The sequence below is a fragment of the Centrocercus urophasianus genome, unplaced genomic scaffold (assembly GCF_019232065.1).
Source record: "Centrocercus urophasianus isolate 14NV4802_14NV808 unplaced genomic scaffold, USGS_Curo_1.0 seq_10, whole genome shotgun sequence".
Classification (NCBI taxonomy): Eukaryota; Metazoa; Chordata; class Aves; order Galliformes; family Phasianidae; genus Centrocercus; species Centrocercus urophasianus.
The window spans coordinates 9,267,338-9,284,189 of NW_024884142.1; the positions used below are offsets into that span (position 1 = coordinate 9,267,338).

Here is a 16,852-nt window from a genome sequence, read left to right on the forward strand (position 1 = left end):
CCAAATCTAGGTTTTAGTACCCTCCATTGCTTTCTGCTGAGAATGTAGCAAAGGAGAAATTCAGAGCATGTAAACAGTAGGGAAAAAAACAGCCACTGAGATTGGCAGATGTGGTAAGCTGATTTTATTCCTCTTCTTGTTTAAACTCAGTACTGAGGGACTGGAAAGAGTGGTAGACTTTGCAGTGCAGATTATGAAGAAAATCAAGTACTAGTCACTTGTCACAGGTTAATTCTAAATCAACCATCTTTTCCATGATAATCACATCCTAAACCTTAGTAGTGCATCTTTCTGTTCAGTGAAGAACTCTGCTGATTTTCCTCTTCAGAAGCAATTATCATGTGGGATTCCTAGTGGCAAGATTTGAGTAATGAAGGCATCTTTTTGGAGAGGTAGCTTTTGTAGACTCGCAACGTGTGAAAACCAAGCTTACTTGGTGACTATTTGCACTTCTGAGCTACTGTTAAAGTTCAGATTTCTGGAAGCTCCATCAAGCCTGAACAAAAGTGGCAGCAGATCCATGATTTCTGCCCCCCTCCACAGCCATTATGATTTATTTTGGCTTTCTCCCACAAAACCTCACCTATTGCTTAGGTGGCTTGGAAAAAATAAACATTGAATTTTGTTTTCGCAGAGAACCGCAGATGGGGAAGACAAATGCATCTTTCTTTATGAAAACACCCAGATGCAAACTTGCTGGAGTACAACTACAGGAGCTGTATATGTGTGTGTAGAGGTGAGTATTTTGTATTATTCGTTACACCACCAAGTCCAGGGCGCCCACAGCAAAGCTCCCCGGGCTCTTCACCTTCTGAGCAGTTGGCAGGACCTAATGGGGATGTGAGGGTAAGTGAAGCTGCTCATGCTGGGCAAGTATCCGACCTCTGCATTCAGACAGTGACACAGCTGGATGATGGCATCTGCATCAGAGGAGGGAGCGTGTGTGTTGTTGGTAATGGCTCACAGATACATTCTGATTTTGCCTGCTATCTATATGGTGAACCATATTCAGGATTTATTTCTTCACTGACGCCATCCTATTTTTATTTGATACTTACATCAAATGTTTGCTGCCTTTTAATTAATATTGTGTTCTGCTACATATTTATTTGCTGGAAAATAGGAGGGTTATCTATATGGTCAAAGGCCAGAGAGAAAGATGGTTATTTTATAGCTAGAATTAATATAAAAATAGGGATGTGGGTTTTTAGAGAACAGAACAGTATGGGCTTGGCCTGAATTGGATCGGGCCCAATATCCCTGTAAGGAAGAAATAAAGGGCTTGAAACTTCTCCCACTGAGAGCAATTACAAACCTGCAGTTGACACTAATATCTGTGCATGATAGGGGCATAACAAATTTAAGGTCTGGGATAATCGAGGAGGACTGTGTAACCTTCTGCTAATGCTTCTGAAAGATGCTCTAGAAAAATAGTAGGCATGCGGAGCACTGCACTACCAGGTTAAGAAAAGAAATGTCTAAGGTACTCACTTGATGTAGTCAGATATGGCTGGTATTGGGAGCCTGATTATAATTTCACAGGGATTTAAGATGAAAAAAATTGGTAAGAAAATCTATGGAACTGGGAGCGTGGTCACTTCATGGGAGCATAGAGGAGTAGAGGTGAGGGAGGAAATTTTGCAAAGGTACAAAGCAGTAAAAAGGCCATTTTAGCCAAAGCTCTCTCCAGCTTGATGTCCTGTTTCTGACAGGCAGAGAGATGGTACAGGGCCAGGGCTCCTGGGCAGTGCCAGGCTTCAGCAGCTCAGGGATTTCACATGAATGAAGTACTCTGCAAGGAAAAGTTACTGCTGTCCATTCAGATATCTTCCTGAAACTCACCTTCTGTGTAGTGTAACCTATTCAAAGATGTCCACTGGGGATTTGCAAAATGCAACGTTCACTGTTTTTAACAGAATTTACATGTGAACTAAAATGGTTTGTGATCTCAGCTTAAATTAGATGAAAATACTAGTTCTCATCCAGAAAGCCACTCTAGTCATTAAGAATCTTTGCACTGACTTACCTAGATAGGATTTGGTTCAGAAGCTCTATGCCCTCTATTATTTACTGATCTCAAGTAAGTGTGACAATGCCCTTTTTTTCCCCCTAACTGTCTGACTTATAAAGGTGTTGCTGTAAGCTTGCATTTTTTCTTGCCTTTTCAGTTTATCACCTGGTTATACCTCAGCCAGAATTTAGACTTTAGATTTCAGAAAGGAGATACCATTTTTTTCCTGTCTTCTAGTTTGAATCATACAAAATAATAGTAGTAATGGATCCTGGAGCCAGTATTTTGTATGAAGATGTAGATCTACATAGCTTTGTTTTTTTGCTATAAAAGCATACAGAGTGCTGCATGTATGGCAGAGTGACCTACGGTGATGGAAGAATCCTTTGAAAAGAAAACCAGAAGTTATTTTAGCAGATAAACAAACAATGTTTTCTGTTCGCTGAAATTTGTTCAGAGTCAAGAATATATCAAGTTTCACTCATGTCTTAAATTCAAGGTCGGGATGTTAGTTTTGCCATCTTTATTTTCATCTCTTTTATTCTGAAGCTTGTATGTTTCAATTGACATAATTTGTGAACAGAAAAATACATGCTGAGCCTCCAGTGAGCAGCTGATGGACAAAAGAAAATTGAACAAAAATGCCTTAGCTTTTTCTGGATGAAGACATGGATGTCCTAAGTTAACTTTGAAACTAATGTGCGTTCAGTGTCAAAGCTGAAATGCATGTGAGGTTGTATGTGCAAGTGCTGTGGATGCAATTAGGATAAATGGGATTTAACCTATCGTGTTTCATAAGGCGAGTTCTGTAACCACCTGGCTACCGTATAGATGCTAATCCTTCTCTCCTAATAAGAAGTAGATTTTATACTGAAATTGAAATGAAACCTATAAAATCATGCATTAGATATATACATGTGTGTATATCAGTTTGCATGTATAAAATCAGGCTTTGGAGTTTTGGAAATCAGTTTTTGAAAGGTCATTTTCTCATTAAATTTTCTGAAAATACTTGGTGGATTCATATACCACTTCAGTGGATGCATTTTTATGAATCAGGATTTTATTTGCAGACTGAGAGGCTCCAGTGCTTAAGGGAGCTACTGACAGCTGAATGTCAAAACCAGTTTCTGGTTAAATGTTATCCTTGGTTGTCTTTAGGAACACAGGCTTCCCAGCCAATATTTTTTCCTGGTTTGTGCATCATGTTTTCATACCCGTCCCTAGACACAGCACAAATGGGCTCCATTTCATAAGCACAGTAGTTAGCAATTCCTAGAAACGTGAATATTTGTTTTAAAAAGGAAAATATTACAAGTGAATGATTAAAAATTCCTCTTTCAGAGGATAATAAAATTTCTATTAGTAACTGGAACCTTGAGTTTTCTTATTGCCCATGGTGTTATAACTAAGCTGAAACTCAGAAACACAGCTAGAGTGTTATTTCTTTGGTGTATTACTTTGGACCTTTGGGGTATGATATAAGGCATAGAGCATTCAGTGCACTCCACCAGATTGGTGCTTGCTAAATAACAGGGAGAAATAGCTGTACAACAGAGTCAAGAGGAATGATGGTCAGAAAAAGAATCTAACTAAACAGTTTTTCATTGGCAAATGTCAGTTTGTTGTAAGCCAGAGTTTTCCGTGGGATGCATTGACTGTAACAACACTGAGTTTCTGGTTAAGGTGCTCCTCCTATCCTGGAGTGTACTCAGCTTCATCAGCATCCCTGTGGGATGGGTGAGAAAGGTAGTTCACTGAAGAGACCCTTCAATCTCATGGGCCTTTCTCTTCTCCACATAGAAGCTGTTCTTGTTCATAAAAATGAATATATTTTAAATCATGGAGAAAAAGACTGACTTTATACTTTTACGGGAGCTAGAAGATTATGAGTGAGATTCCCTCTCCAATTAATATCTGATTGTTTACACAAAATGAAGCCATTCCAAGAAGGGAGATGTATGAAGCTTAGCCCAGAATACCCCTGAATCGGTGACTTGGGAATTCAAATGGGAGGTAGAAAATTGGGATCCAAGACCCAGTGTGTCCTAGATATCCTCTGACTGGTAGGCTATCATAGAATTATAGACTCATAGAATGGCCTGGGTTGAAAAGGACCACAGTGATCATCCATTTTCAACCCCCCTGCTATGTGCAGGGTCACCAACCAGCAGACCAGGCTGCCCAGAGCCACATCCAGCCTGGCCTTGAATGCCTCCGGGGATGGGGCATCCACAACCTCCTTGGGCAATCTACTCCAGTGCGTCACCACCTCCTAATATCTAACCTGAACCTCCCCTGTCTTAGCTTAAAACCATTCCCTCTTGTCCTGTCACTATCCACTCTTGTAAACTATCATTCCTCTTCCTGTTTATATGCTCCCTTCAAGTACTGGAAGGCCAGCATGAGGAGCCTTCTCTTCTCCAAACTAAACAATCCCAGTTCCCTCAACCTTTCCTCATAGGAGAGGTGCTCCAGCCCTCTGATCATCTTAGTGGCCCTCCTCTGGACCTGCTCCAAGAGCTCCACATCCTTCCTGTACTGGGGGCCCCAGGCCGGACGCAGTACTGCAGATGGGGCCTCACAAGAGCCGAGTAGAGGCGTACAATCACTTCCCTCTCCCTGCTGGCCACCCCTTTAATGCAGCCCAGAACACAGTTGGCCTTCTGGGCTGCAAGCACACACTGCTGGCTCATGTCCAGCTTCTTGTCCACCAGGACCCCCAAGTCCTTCTCCTCAGGGCTGCTCTCAAGGAGATCTTCCCCAAGTTATGGTTGTTTCTGTGCTCTGCCTTCTTCTTTTTCTCTGTAAGAAAAAAATCTCAAAGGATGTGACTGATGTACAGAAATTGTCCATGGCCTGTATTGCCCAGCATCTGGTTTCTGCTCTGTGTTGTGTGGCACATGCATCAATGAAACGCTGCTCATAAATGCTTGTTGAGTCACCATCCCTGGATGTGTTTAAAAACTGTTTGGACGTGGTGCTTAGGGACATGATTTAGCAGTGGGTTGTTAGAGTAGTATGGTTAGGTTGTGGTTGGACTTGATGATCTCTAAGACCTTTTCCAACCTGAGCAATTATATGATCTCTATGTCTTGTTTTTGTCCCAGAAATAACAGTAGTAAGAAAACTACTTTACACAGAATGCAGCATTATATGAAGCAATCAGTCCCCTCCCTCTTGTTAATTATCTCCTCTTAACTAGCTCCTCAGTTACTGTGCAATGTCCAGTTTGCCTGTGCCACCTGGTGTATGGACCAGTGGTTGCTGCTTTGGCCTGCCCTGCTCCACAGACTGCTCACCCCCAGTACAAATCCCACGTTCCCCTTAAGGGCCTGTATCCTGGTGGGCAAGCAGTGAGACGCCCCTCACCTCTGCAGCGCTGGGTTGTTGTTTTGAGGCCCACGCTGCTTCACAGAGGGCTTGTAAATCCTTCTGTGTGCCTAGGCCCAGTACTGAGGGTTCACATGCTTCTTGGTGCAAAGCTGCTCTCTGCTTGCATTTTGCCATGGCAGGGAAGCTTACTTAAAAAGTACCTCTTGGATTCTGTCAGAGGTTTGGGGTTATTTTCCTTCAGTGCATTTGCCATCCTGAGTAGTATGGGAGTGCTACAGAGGGATGTGTGCTTCTAAATGACAGGGAGGCTGAGCCAGACTGGTCCATGCTAGGGCTGCTGTTGGTTTGTACCTGGATGCAGTAGGGGAACAGCTGTGAATTCCTCATAGTGATCTCACAGGAACACTGGCTCCTGACAGTGGGGGGCTGCTCCAGCACCCAGAGCTTCTCCATCTGTGGGTAGTGTGGGTAAAGTAATGCCACAAGAATCACAACCGCATCCTTTTTTTATTTTCAAGGATTTAGGGGAGGGTGTTTGCATTTCATTAGTGTTAAGTTTGCCATTTCCAGGGATTGGGAAGAAAAATCTCTTTCCTTCTTCTCTAGAATATAGAGTGGTGTTTACTTTTTCGTTTTGAAATTTTCCCATCTTGTGTAACAGCTGTGCTAGGGCAGGACTCGCTCTATACTCAACTGCTGCTTTTTTCTTTGGCCTTTGTTAAAATTTCTGATAAATAACAGACTGTCTACAGCTGTTCAAATGATGTTGCTTTTTCTAAGTGTCACCTCGGTGTTCATTCCCACCAATGTGGGCTTTGCTTTAGAAGGTAAATAAGGGACAAATAGGGCTTGCAGTTGGGTAAAATTGAACATGTGGGCAGTGGGAAAAGAATTCAAGCCTGCAGAAGCCATTCACCTCTGACTGTGACGGAGACACTGTGGCATCTTGGCAGCATTGCCGTGTGCAATTTTCTTTAAATAACTGTTGGGGTTTTTGTTTGCTGCAGTTGGTGCTATTTCTTCACATTTTCTCATTGGAAGGTAATCTGCTTCTGAGAAGTTGTTAGCATCATTTGTACGTGGAAATCTTCACCAGGCTTTGAATTTTTGCAGTGGCACTTCCTATGTGTGTTCTACGCCATTGTAATATGTGACTTTCAGGTGTACTGATCTATTGTTATAAAGAAAACTTTATATCATTTATAATAACCCGTGATTTAATTTATCTTGAGACTTTCTCTCAAGACTTTTTAAAACCAGAGTTCTGGAACAAAAGGATCTTATGACCAAAGATGGAAGGGCAGAATTTGAATTTGCATTTGAAAAATGGATCAACAATTCTTGAAATAAAGTGTTAGTGCAAAATTTTGTCTGTGCGTGAGATTAGAAATAGAATTTCTATAGCAATATATGCTTTACATTGCTTATAAAGAAAAAAAAAAAAGAAATTTATAAATCCAGAGAGAGAAAGAAATGGGAATGAACTGAAGTAACAACTCTGTCCTTTCCACAGCTGAAGACACAAAGTAATAATTGTTGCTTAGCAAAATTATCACACAAAAGAACAGCAAGTAATTCATTTCCACATGAAAAAGCACGAAAATAGGGTTTCTGTAAGGCTGATTGGAAGGTTTAAGATATGAATGCCAATGTTAAAGTTTCTCTTTAAAGGTGTTAGATCTGCTTGTGCTGAAACCAGTCAGACTTTTGCATAAACGTAGCTAGTATAAACCCACCGCAATTGTGTAAATGAGCCAGATCCTCAGCTGTTCTAATTTTTATAGAACTTTCTCAAGGCTGGAGTTGATACATTTTATATCACACGTAAGCCAAAAGCTTTGGTGCCAGTACTCATTGAAAGATTACAGGTCCAATGGCCCCATAATTCCCTTGCTGACTCTGATTACCCAGACAGCATCTTAAAGGTTTGCTGCGAGGCAGCTAGATGTTATTCTGTTGGAAGATATCAAATTCTATGCTTTTGGAAAGAAGCAGGATTTCTCAGTTGCAAGGAAATCTCAAAAAGGAACTTGAGAATTTTGTGAGCATTTGCTTCAGGTTTGCTCAACATTTTGAGGCAAGTGTAAATCACTTCTAAGTAAGCTGTGACGGAGAAAATGTTCATAATTATAAGTTGCTAGCCAATCTTAACACTATTTTTGCCTCAGTGCTGCTTAAATTACTGCAGCACATTTTATAGACAAAAAACTGTGACTAATTAATACCTGCAATACCAGTAGACTCTTGTAGGAGCACTACTGAGAGGAAGCTGAACTAACTCCTTTGGTTGAATACGATCGTTATTTCTTGGATTATAGGTTATAAACCGAGGACCTCAGCCAGGCACTTCTCACTGGTTTGGCAGAAAGGGCATGGAATGTATAGAGGCAGAATCTGAGTTATGCTCTGGTTTCCTGAGATCATAGAATCATTTTAGTTGAAAGAGATCTTTAAAGGCTATATAGTCCAACTCCCCTGCAATGAACAGGGACACCTACAGCTAAATCAGGGTGCTCAGAGCCCTGTTCAGCCTGATCTCAAATGTTTCCAAGGATGGGGCATCCACCAGTTTCATCAGTTTCATCGCTTCTCTACTCTTATTTTAAAAAACCTTCTCCTTATAGTCAAAATCTCTCCTCTTTTAGTTTGAAGCCATTTCCCCTTGCCCTATTACAACAGGCCCTGTTAAAGAATCTGTCCCTTCTCTCTTACAGCTCCCCTTTAGATACTGGAAGACCACTCTGAGGTCCCCCTGGAGCCTTCTCTTCCCCATGATGAACAACCACAGCACTCTAAGCCTGTCCTTGCAAGGCAAGTGTTCCATCCCTTTGAGACAGTGAGGGCTGTAGACACAATTAGGGCTCATGAGAAACACATGTCCTGCTGGAGTACAGCTGCCTGTGCTCAGTGGATGTATGAAGACCTGAGGGTCTTGTCAGGCCACTTTTCAGTTGCAAGTGTTTTCATGGTGATAAACACTGGATTTTATCAGACTGTCAAGTGGCATAAAAAAAAAAAAATAAAAAAAAACATACACATGCAAATTTTTGATCTTGGTTGATCTTGGGACCTATTTTTCCTGTGACAGCTGGGACCATCTTAGAAGAAAGCAACGATAACAGTGATAAAAGCGTTTCTTTAGAGCTTTGTAGTTGGTGAGAGAGGATGTTCAGTTTACCCTAGATAGTGGTCATAACCTGTAAACAGTGAGGCTGTGCATACTGCTTTCTGAAGCGTGGTTCGGGGAAGCTGACCACTAGCTACTGTTGCTATGAGCAGAACAGCCGCGTTCCAAGCGTTGGCCAGATATACATCTAGGTCACCGCCAGTGGCGGCCAAAATTGCACATCTGCAACAGCTTCTTGAATGTGACTTTATCACTGCTGTTGTGCATTTCTGACTGTTCTGCTGAGGCACTTTGTCTGCTGGGAGCAAGACTTGTGATTCAATGTTTAAATGCCTTTGAAAGAGAGAGGAGCGAGGATTCCTAACCTTGTTTGAGCAGAAGGGTACTCAGAGAATGGGAGGAGTTTCCAGGTGCATAATGTCACCGGCACAGAAACCCTGCGCAGCATTGTTAGTCTGTGTGCTGGTTGGAAAGCAGAAGTGAATCCAGGAGTCCCAGCACTGGTGGGCAGTGCTTTGCTGTGTCTCAGCTTGTGTTGTGTGACATCTCCCCTCGGGCCAGCTGGGGAGAGTTTTAAATGCAGAGATATCAGTCAGCATCCTGATTATGCTATGTTTTACTTCCATTGCCTTGTTTTTTTAATAGGATATGACTTTTATATATCTACAATTGGAAGGCATTTTAACATTCCTTCCTGATGTGTACCATCTGGATTGAAATGTTGGATATGGAGACTATGTTTTTAACAAATAATTGCTTCTTTATAATAGATATAATTGATAGAGGAGCTCTAGTTGGGCAGGTAGTCCTGTGCTTTTCCACAAAGGAATTCTACTTTTTGCAAGTGAATTGTAATGTTTGCTTGTGTGTTCAGTTTAAATGCCCAAAGCAGGATTTCTATAGCTAAAATTAGAAGTCAAGGGTTTCTAATTACCCCTTCTTCTCCATATTTTTTTCCAGTCTTTTTTTCTTTTTTAACCATTGCATAAGAAAACTGCTTAAAAACAAAAAGGAAACAAAACCAACCCTCCTTCCTTTTACTGCTCTGATATTTGTGGAAGAAATGCTGCAGAAACACTTTATGCAGAACATATGAAATGTGAATGATTTTAATTTTTAATCAGAATAGATTACTTTCCTGAAATTTATCTTTTATCTTGGAGGTTATGCACATGAGAAGCGAATCTGTAATCTTTCTGTCAGCTATATTACAAAGCTCTTCTAAATGTCTTTAATTACAAAAGTCTCAGATACACCATGTGAACGATCTGCTGGAATGACAAAGTCAATTAAAATAGAGAAATATATTGTTTTGTGCTGCATCCCAATACTTCCTTACCTATTTTTCCCATGCAAACAACATATCAAAATCCTGAGTCATTACATCTCTGCTTTATTTCAGTAGCAAGTAGGACGTGCTAAACACGTACGCGTGTTTGTGAGTGTGCACGTGTGCCTGTGTGGCATCCGGTGTTTACACTTTTAGTGGACATTTCACTCTCAGCCTTTTCCATCTCTGATGCTTTATGTGGTCAGCTGTGGCTCTGCAAACCTGGCCAGCGCCCTGTGGGAAGGCATGAATAGCCCTTGTTGTGTGAGCACACCTGTGTTCTGCGCACAGCTGTTTGGTTCACAACAGGGTTGCTGTTAGCAGTTATGAAACGTTTTCACACCACCCACCCGCTATCCACTGGTTTATAACGTTTACTGGCATCTCAGTCCAGCTCAAACTCTTTCTTTTTTTTTCACAATTTTTAATTTAAAGGACACCAGGATAATTTATTGATAAGAATAACAAGCCAATTTGGCACAACACCTTGTTAAAAATATTCCATCTCTCCCGTGTCAAAGATTACTTTATTCCTGTCTGTGGTAAATCTGCAACCATAAGAAAAAATGTTTCTGTTTGACTTTTTTTTTTTTTTTTCCTATCAGTTTGTGCTGAGTAAAATTTGTACAGGCTGCAACATTACTTCATTTTTTAATGCCTGTTGTTGGAGATGCAGAATCACCCATTTGTTCTGTGTTTCATCTTTATGGTATGACAATAAGCAAAGACAAAGAGCAACAAAAAGTGAACTTCTTAGACCAGCCCAACTGTTTGGATGAAGAGCTCCACTCTCCTGAAAGGAAGATGCCTAACAGCTCATGTTTCTACTAGATGGCATCAAATCTCCAAAATGGAAAATGGAGTTAAAAGAAACACCTACATATGAAATGATGTGGCAGAGTGAAGCTGGTGCTCTGTATGGAGGGGAAAAAAGACAAATTAACTTAATGTAAAAACTGCTTTTTCACGCTCTTCTGTAGGAAAATGCTGTTTGAATTCGTAGACTAGGAGGGCAGCTGAACTCTGCTGTGTAGTTTTATCAGCTGTGTTTTGTATCTCTCCATGACACAGTTTGTGGCTCTCTTCTGAAAGCAGGACAATGTGTTTTGACAGCCCTTGGCAGTGAGAGCAACAGGGAGAAAAGCAAACCAAAGTGATTCAAATTAACGCGAGCTGGCTGTTGCGAAGCTGTACCATCCAAAGCATTTCCCATGAATAGAGAACCTCAGATATTGTAAGATGCAAAGTAGCCAACTGGGTTAGAAACAATGGGCAAGGGAGGCTGCTAACACTGCTTGCCCTGTCACTACCTACAAAGCCCATTGTTTTTATTCAGTAAGTTACAGGGACATTTAGCTCCATTCCTTTTTGACAAGGTGAACAGGTCCTACACTGAGCTCCATTTGGGAGCTGTGGGGAAAGCTGCATGAACCAGAAGGGCAAAGCTCAATTAAAATTGCTTTAGGTAACCTTGACCATTTCTTTAGGGGATGCTTTGTGTGGGAATTTGTTGCTCTTATAGATCACACATGGGTGTTGGTTTGTTTAGTTTGCTGTAATGGGACTGCTGATGGTTTTTATGTTTTGAACATTTTATTGCTGATCAGAAGGAAAAAGACTGAGAATGTAATATATGTATGTTGCTCTGAAAGTAATGCCTCCTATTTATTTCCATGGAAAATACAATAGATACTAAGAGTGATATGGCACTTTTGGTAGAGGAAAGTCCCAGCTACAAAACACTATTTTTCAACAGTCATCACCATTAGCTATACATTTTCACCAGTGATGAACAAGAGCCTAGGTGCTGTGCTTGTAACAATCTACCAGCAGAGGTGACCCACTGCCACAGTCATCACTGCTGAAAAGCACCACCCACCACCTCACTGTGCTCACATCCACTCTTTGGTCTCCATAAACATTCAGCAAGCATCAGTGAATGTCAATGGGTGCCACTTTTTCCACATGGAGGAATTTAGTGGCGCACCTTTGCTACATACTCACTTCCGTGTCAGACGCCATTGTGTCAGAGTGCCCCTCTGCTGCCATCTGTCACACGGCAACAACATGTAATGGAATAATGGTGGGAAGGTTCAGCCTCTACTGCCGTCCCTCCAACATCCACCTCTGATATCATGGACCAACATCACAAAATAGGAGGCATTACTTTTGGATCTGCCCTTCAAAGACACTTGTTTTTAAAGTCATCTTAATTTAAAAAAGAGACCAAAGCTCTTTGGTGACGTTGGAATTAATGATTCTCCACTAATGCCAGAGAAGTTGCCATGAGGTCCAGCCTTGCTCACTTGATTCAGAGATAAGTAGTTTGTGGAAGGATTCAAAGTGATCTAGAGAAGAAAACCCTCAGAAGTACCTCAAAAAAAATTTGATTGCTGTCATTCACTGACATTCCTTTCTCTTCTCATCCTGCAGGACAAAGTTTTCCTCTCGTATTCTTCTGCTGCTGGTAAGAAACTATTATTTTCTGATGTGTATCCAGTGCTATGACCCATCCCTCATTTTGTGTGTCACAAAATTACTTTTTCCCACATTCTCACTTCCTAGAATCTTCCTTTTACTTAAGATCCTTTCAATTTTCTTCTCTTTTAGTATCTTCCCCCATCACATCACCAAATAAATCTTCCTTTAGATAACTCTAAGTATCAGTTGTTTTCTTCTCCTTCCCACACCTGCCCACATTCAGCTTTTCTTCTCACGCCCAGTGCCTTCCCACTCAGTCCCAGCTGGAAGACCTCCTCTTCACATGTAATAAAACCTACTTTTTTCTGTGAGTTATGAAGAGGACAGTAACCCTTCTATGGGTATTTCATTCCTTCATGATCCATAATAGATTTTATCTGTGCTGTGCCCTGTGGAGCAGGGAATTGTGGTAGATGCAAGAAATAATATATTTGCCCAAGGTCATAAAAAAAGTTAATGGGTAAATTAAGCCCAACCTCATGGATCCTAATTCTAGCTATGGATGCTGTAACAGAAAGGGTGAGGAGGATGGAAAGTCCAGGCAGATGATTTGTATTCCTTACGGCCAAATATGACACAAATAGAGGCACCCTGTTCCTGACGAGGAGAGGCGGGAGAGGGGGACATAATTCATGCTATTCAGATTCTGCTATTTAGCATTTGCCGATCCCTAATGGGATATTTGCAAAGTATAATATTTTCTAACAGCTGTAAGGACAAGAGAGCCTAAAATTTCTCCCTATACATAATATCCGTGAAATTGCATTGAATATTGTAATGATGTGTTATGCTGCCATTAGCTTCCTGTGAATACCTAATTTGGAAGGTTAATGAAATTGACAAATGTGTGTACTGTACGCATATTGTCAGTGCTAGTTAATGGCAACCCTCACATTTTTATTTGTAAAATTATAAAACTGAAAGTGACAATTATTGTAACTTTATCTTTTTTTGGAATATAGCACAGCATGCAGTTTATTTAAATAGAGTTGTATGTTTAAAATTTGTATACTGTTGTATGAATTCCTTTGCTCATCATGCGATTATGTACTTAATTTTTGTATGAATGAGAGCATGTATTGTAGGTATTTTGTAGGATATTGGGCCAATTCTTTGGGTTTTGTATGCATTCTGTGCTAAAATACCGTAAGTCCTTGTGTTTCTGTTGGCTCAACAGTGCTTGATTACAGAAATGGTGCTAGTTAATTCAAAGAAACATCCAAAATGAATTTCCCTAGGCCAGGAAAGTGTGCTGCGTACACTAGAAGAGCATTCTCTTGTAGTGTCCGTAAATGATTGAGTGCCATAAGAATTCACTTGCAGCTGCTACAGCTTTCATGTATTGATTTTACGAAAGCCTTGAAGTCTGGACTAGATATTTCTTTGGCTCTAGAAAATGCTTCTTTAGGTCAAGGTCACAATTTCAGATGTAAAGATTTTGACTTGAGATCATCTTTGCTCTAAAGCTGTTTGGTTAAACAGATCTTTACATAGCAAATGATCCAAGATAGTCCCAGGGATCTCAGATTTATCTACTATGAAAAGAGAAGACACATCACGGTAATCCTCTGTGATATACTGCGGCATGGATGACAATGCCTCATCCAAGCCTGACAAGCTAGAAAAGGGTGGATGGATGGAATGAGATCTACACAGCCCCCTTCCTCAGTTACTTCATTTTTGGGCAGCTCTTCAACTCTTTATGGAGTTTGTTTGGAAGGAGCAGGTGCCACAGAGGTGGGCTGCTGCCCCAAAGAGACATTTTGTGTCACTTCCAAGAACAAAGCTGTCTTTTAAACCCAGTGCTATATCGAGTCTGTGAGTCATGAATCTTTAGATCAATAACCAAAACGTTTTTATACGTGGGGGCAGCCCCAAACAGAGTGAATCAGTGCCGTCAGTTCCGCATTCAGCCCCGCTTTGTGAAGTATCTGGTTTCAGATGACAGATCACAGGAGTGGGACAGTGTGATCTGTGCAGGCTGAGGAACAATTTGTGGGCACAACGGAGCGGAATTTTCTTTTTGATATTCAGCACACCATCCCCTCAGCATCATGCAGAAGCTGTGTTCTCAGGATGTCCCAGATGCTGCAGGCAAGTTAACAGCACATCTGGACATCTCTGGAGTTTTTTTGTGGGGTGACTTGGAGGAGGTGAGATTTATGACAGATTTAGAATCTCGTGTGGCTTAATTGTTCTGTTTTTGCTACGTGAAATTAAGAAACACATGGCAGAAGTTGGTGAAAGAATGCATCTATTCAGTCCCTTTGTTGTGACCACCATGGATGCCGATGGTCTCAAACACAGGATAGTGATCAAATGCTTGCCCCCCTCACATTTGTTAATAGACATGTTTTCTGTTCTTCATGCTCTCCTGGTGGCCATGTCATAACAAGCTCACAGTAACCCCCTGGGAGGAGCTGAGGTCCACCAGTTGTGCCACGGCCCTTGTTACCCCTGGAGGGGCCTTTAGCCCAAAAACACCAAATGTTTACTGTGACTGTCAGTGTCCACATTTATTTGAAATATGAAATTTGGAGCCAGAAGAAGCTTCACACTGAGATTTATCTTGTGAAGTGGGAGTCTTTTACTTCTCTATGGATTAATGATTTACTGATAGCTCAGTAAGGCTAAGAGATGTCTGCACCTGGCCTATTGAAGGAACATTTGCATTTGAAGAAGTTAGGTCAGTTAACAGTCCAGCAAAAGGACAAGGAAACTCCCTCTTGAATAGAGGAAGGGAAATGAATTTGAATGAACCTTCAATCAGACCTCCAAAAAGGAGTGCAGGGCTATAAGTCAGTGTTCCTCCTCAGATGCAGGCTCCCTCCCATAAATACATATTTGGGATGGATATTGTACCCTGGCTCCGAGATGCTGACCATATGGATTAGATGTGGTTTAGAGCCTGTTTGGTAACGAGGTACGGAGTGAAACAGAAGGGGAAAGAGAGAGTCATAGGCCCTTTGGACCGAATTTTGGAGTAAATTTTCTTTCCTTTTTGCCAGCCTTATGTTATAAACCTCTGCAACTGTATTGCTTATTTTAGATTGGATAAAAAAGTATTTTCCCTTGCTTGAGCTAAGGATGATTTCAGAATGCTGGCTAACATAGAAAACCTGTCTTGAAATTGTTGTTTGGAGGCACAGTTTACTAACATGTAAATCCCCAGCGCATTGTGGTACACCTCAACAGGAATTTCCATCTCTGCATGGGACAGTGTTGGAGCTGCTACAGCGGAGAGATGAATTGAAAGTAGAATTTCTGGATGTACAGCACATGGCAGAGAAAGGCTTTGCACAGAAGGGGTTGAAGAGTGTATTGATCCTCCAGGCTCAGGTTCCTCTCAAGGCCTCTCCGGGTGCATGTGAAAAATAGGTAACACTGAGAGCTCAGCATACTGAAAGCAGTAGTTCCTGCAGGACTAAGCATTTTTGATGCACATACAAGTTCTTCTATTCTTGTCACACCAATTCGTTTCTGATCATTTTGTGTTTACAGGAGTGGGGCTAATAGGACTGCTGCTTATGAATGAGATTTTCTTCAAGGTTAGAAACTAAAGTTATGAACTGTTAACTCGTGAATTAGAATGACTTAAAGAAAGAAAGTAATCATGAGGAAATATTTCAGATCAAATGATCTTCCCTTAAGAAATATAATGGAACATCTAATTTTTGGTGCTTTTTAGCCTTTCAATCAGCACAAGAAGATTGATGGCGATTTACTTAGAGAAGATGCTGCCAGAAAACGTGGGGTCTGCCGACTGGGAGCAGCGGGTGCACCCTGGCCTACAGGGAAGGGACTTCTCTATCCAGGGCCCACCCGACTGCTCCCAGTCCTCTTCTGAGAAGTTTATTGTCACCCTGAAGGCAGTGGGTATGGAGTCCTAACTCCTTGAAGAACATTGTCAACAGCCGGGATGCCGCTGGGAGAAAGGAGACCTCTGTAGAGGAAAGTTTCCTTACCTTAAAAAGAAGCTCAGTGCTATAAATGTGGGGCCAAGCACACAGTAGATGCTGGGCTGTAGAAAGTATGAAATGCAACAGAAAACTCTCTTGATATCTAGGGAACATGACAGAAGTCCCAGCTACAAAGCAAGTATAATTAGTTCTTCTTTATTATTTATTTCAACCTCTAGTGAAAAATACTCTCTCTGAAACTGAATATATCTCAGGGGTAAATAAAATAAAATACTTATATTCAGGCAGTAAAATATGCAGAATGAAGGTTTCATTTATTTTCTTATTAAGACCACTATCAAACATAGAAGAACATGCTGTATTCACACATTCACCAGCTTGAGACTCACAAATAGGGAATGTGTGATACCTGAGACATAAGATATTGTGCTATACTAAAGGCAGAAGAGACAAAAGACTTCTCAGTCCTGGGAAGGACGGTTGTTCTGTTGCTTCCTGAATGCATTTATTTTATAAAATATTCAGCATTTCTTTCTAAAATGTCTGTATTATGTTGTAGTTCATCTGTCTGTCCATCCATCCCCCCAGAAAAAAAAAGAAAGGAAGGGAGGAAGGGAGGAAGGGAGGAAGGGAGGAAGGGAGGAAGG

At 41.2% G+C, this 16,852-nt stretch overlaps 1 protein-coding gene across 3 annotated transcripts in view; it reads left to right on the plus strand.

Annotated features, from left to right (window-relative positions):
- Positions 1-16,592, plus strand: part of LOC122162458 — a 134,152-nt gene extending 117,560 nt beyond the window's left edge. For 2 of the 3 annotated variants that reach the window (XM_042822766.1, XM_042822760.1), the window contains 4 exons: positions 635-736; positions 8,062-8,158; positions 12,238-12,271; positions 15,974-16,592. In XM_042822766.1, the coding sequence (XP_042678700.1) occupies positions 635-736; positions 8,062-8,158; positions 12,238-12,271; positions 15,974-16,175 (435 nt within the window). In that variant the 3' untranslated portion in view covers positions 16,176-16,592. The remainder of the gene's footprint in view (positions 1-634; positions 737-8,061; positions 8,159-12,237; positions 12,272-15,973) is intronic. The other variant, XM_042822773.1, reaches the window with a different exon arrangement.
- The last annotated feature ends 260 nt before the right edge of the window (positions 16,593-16,852 follow it).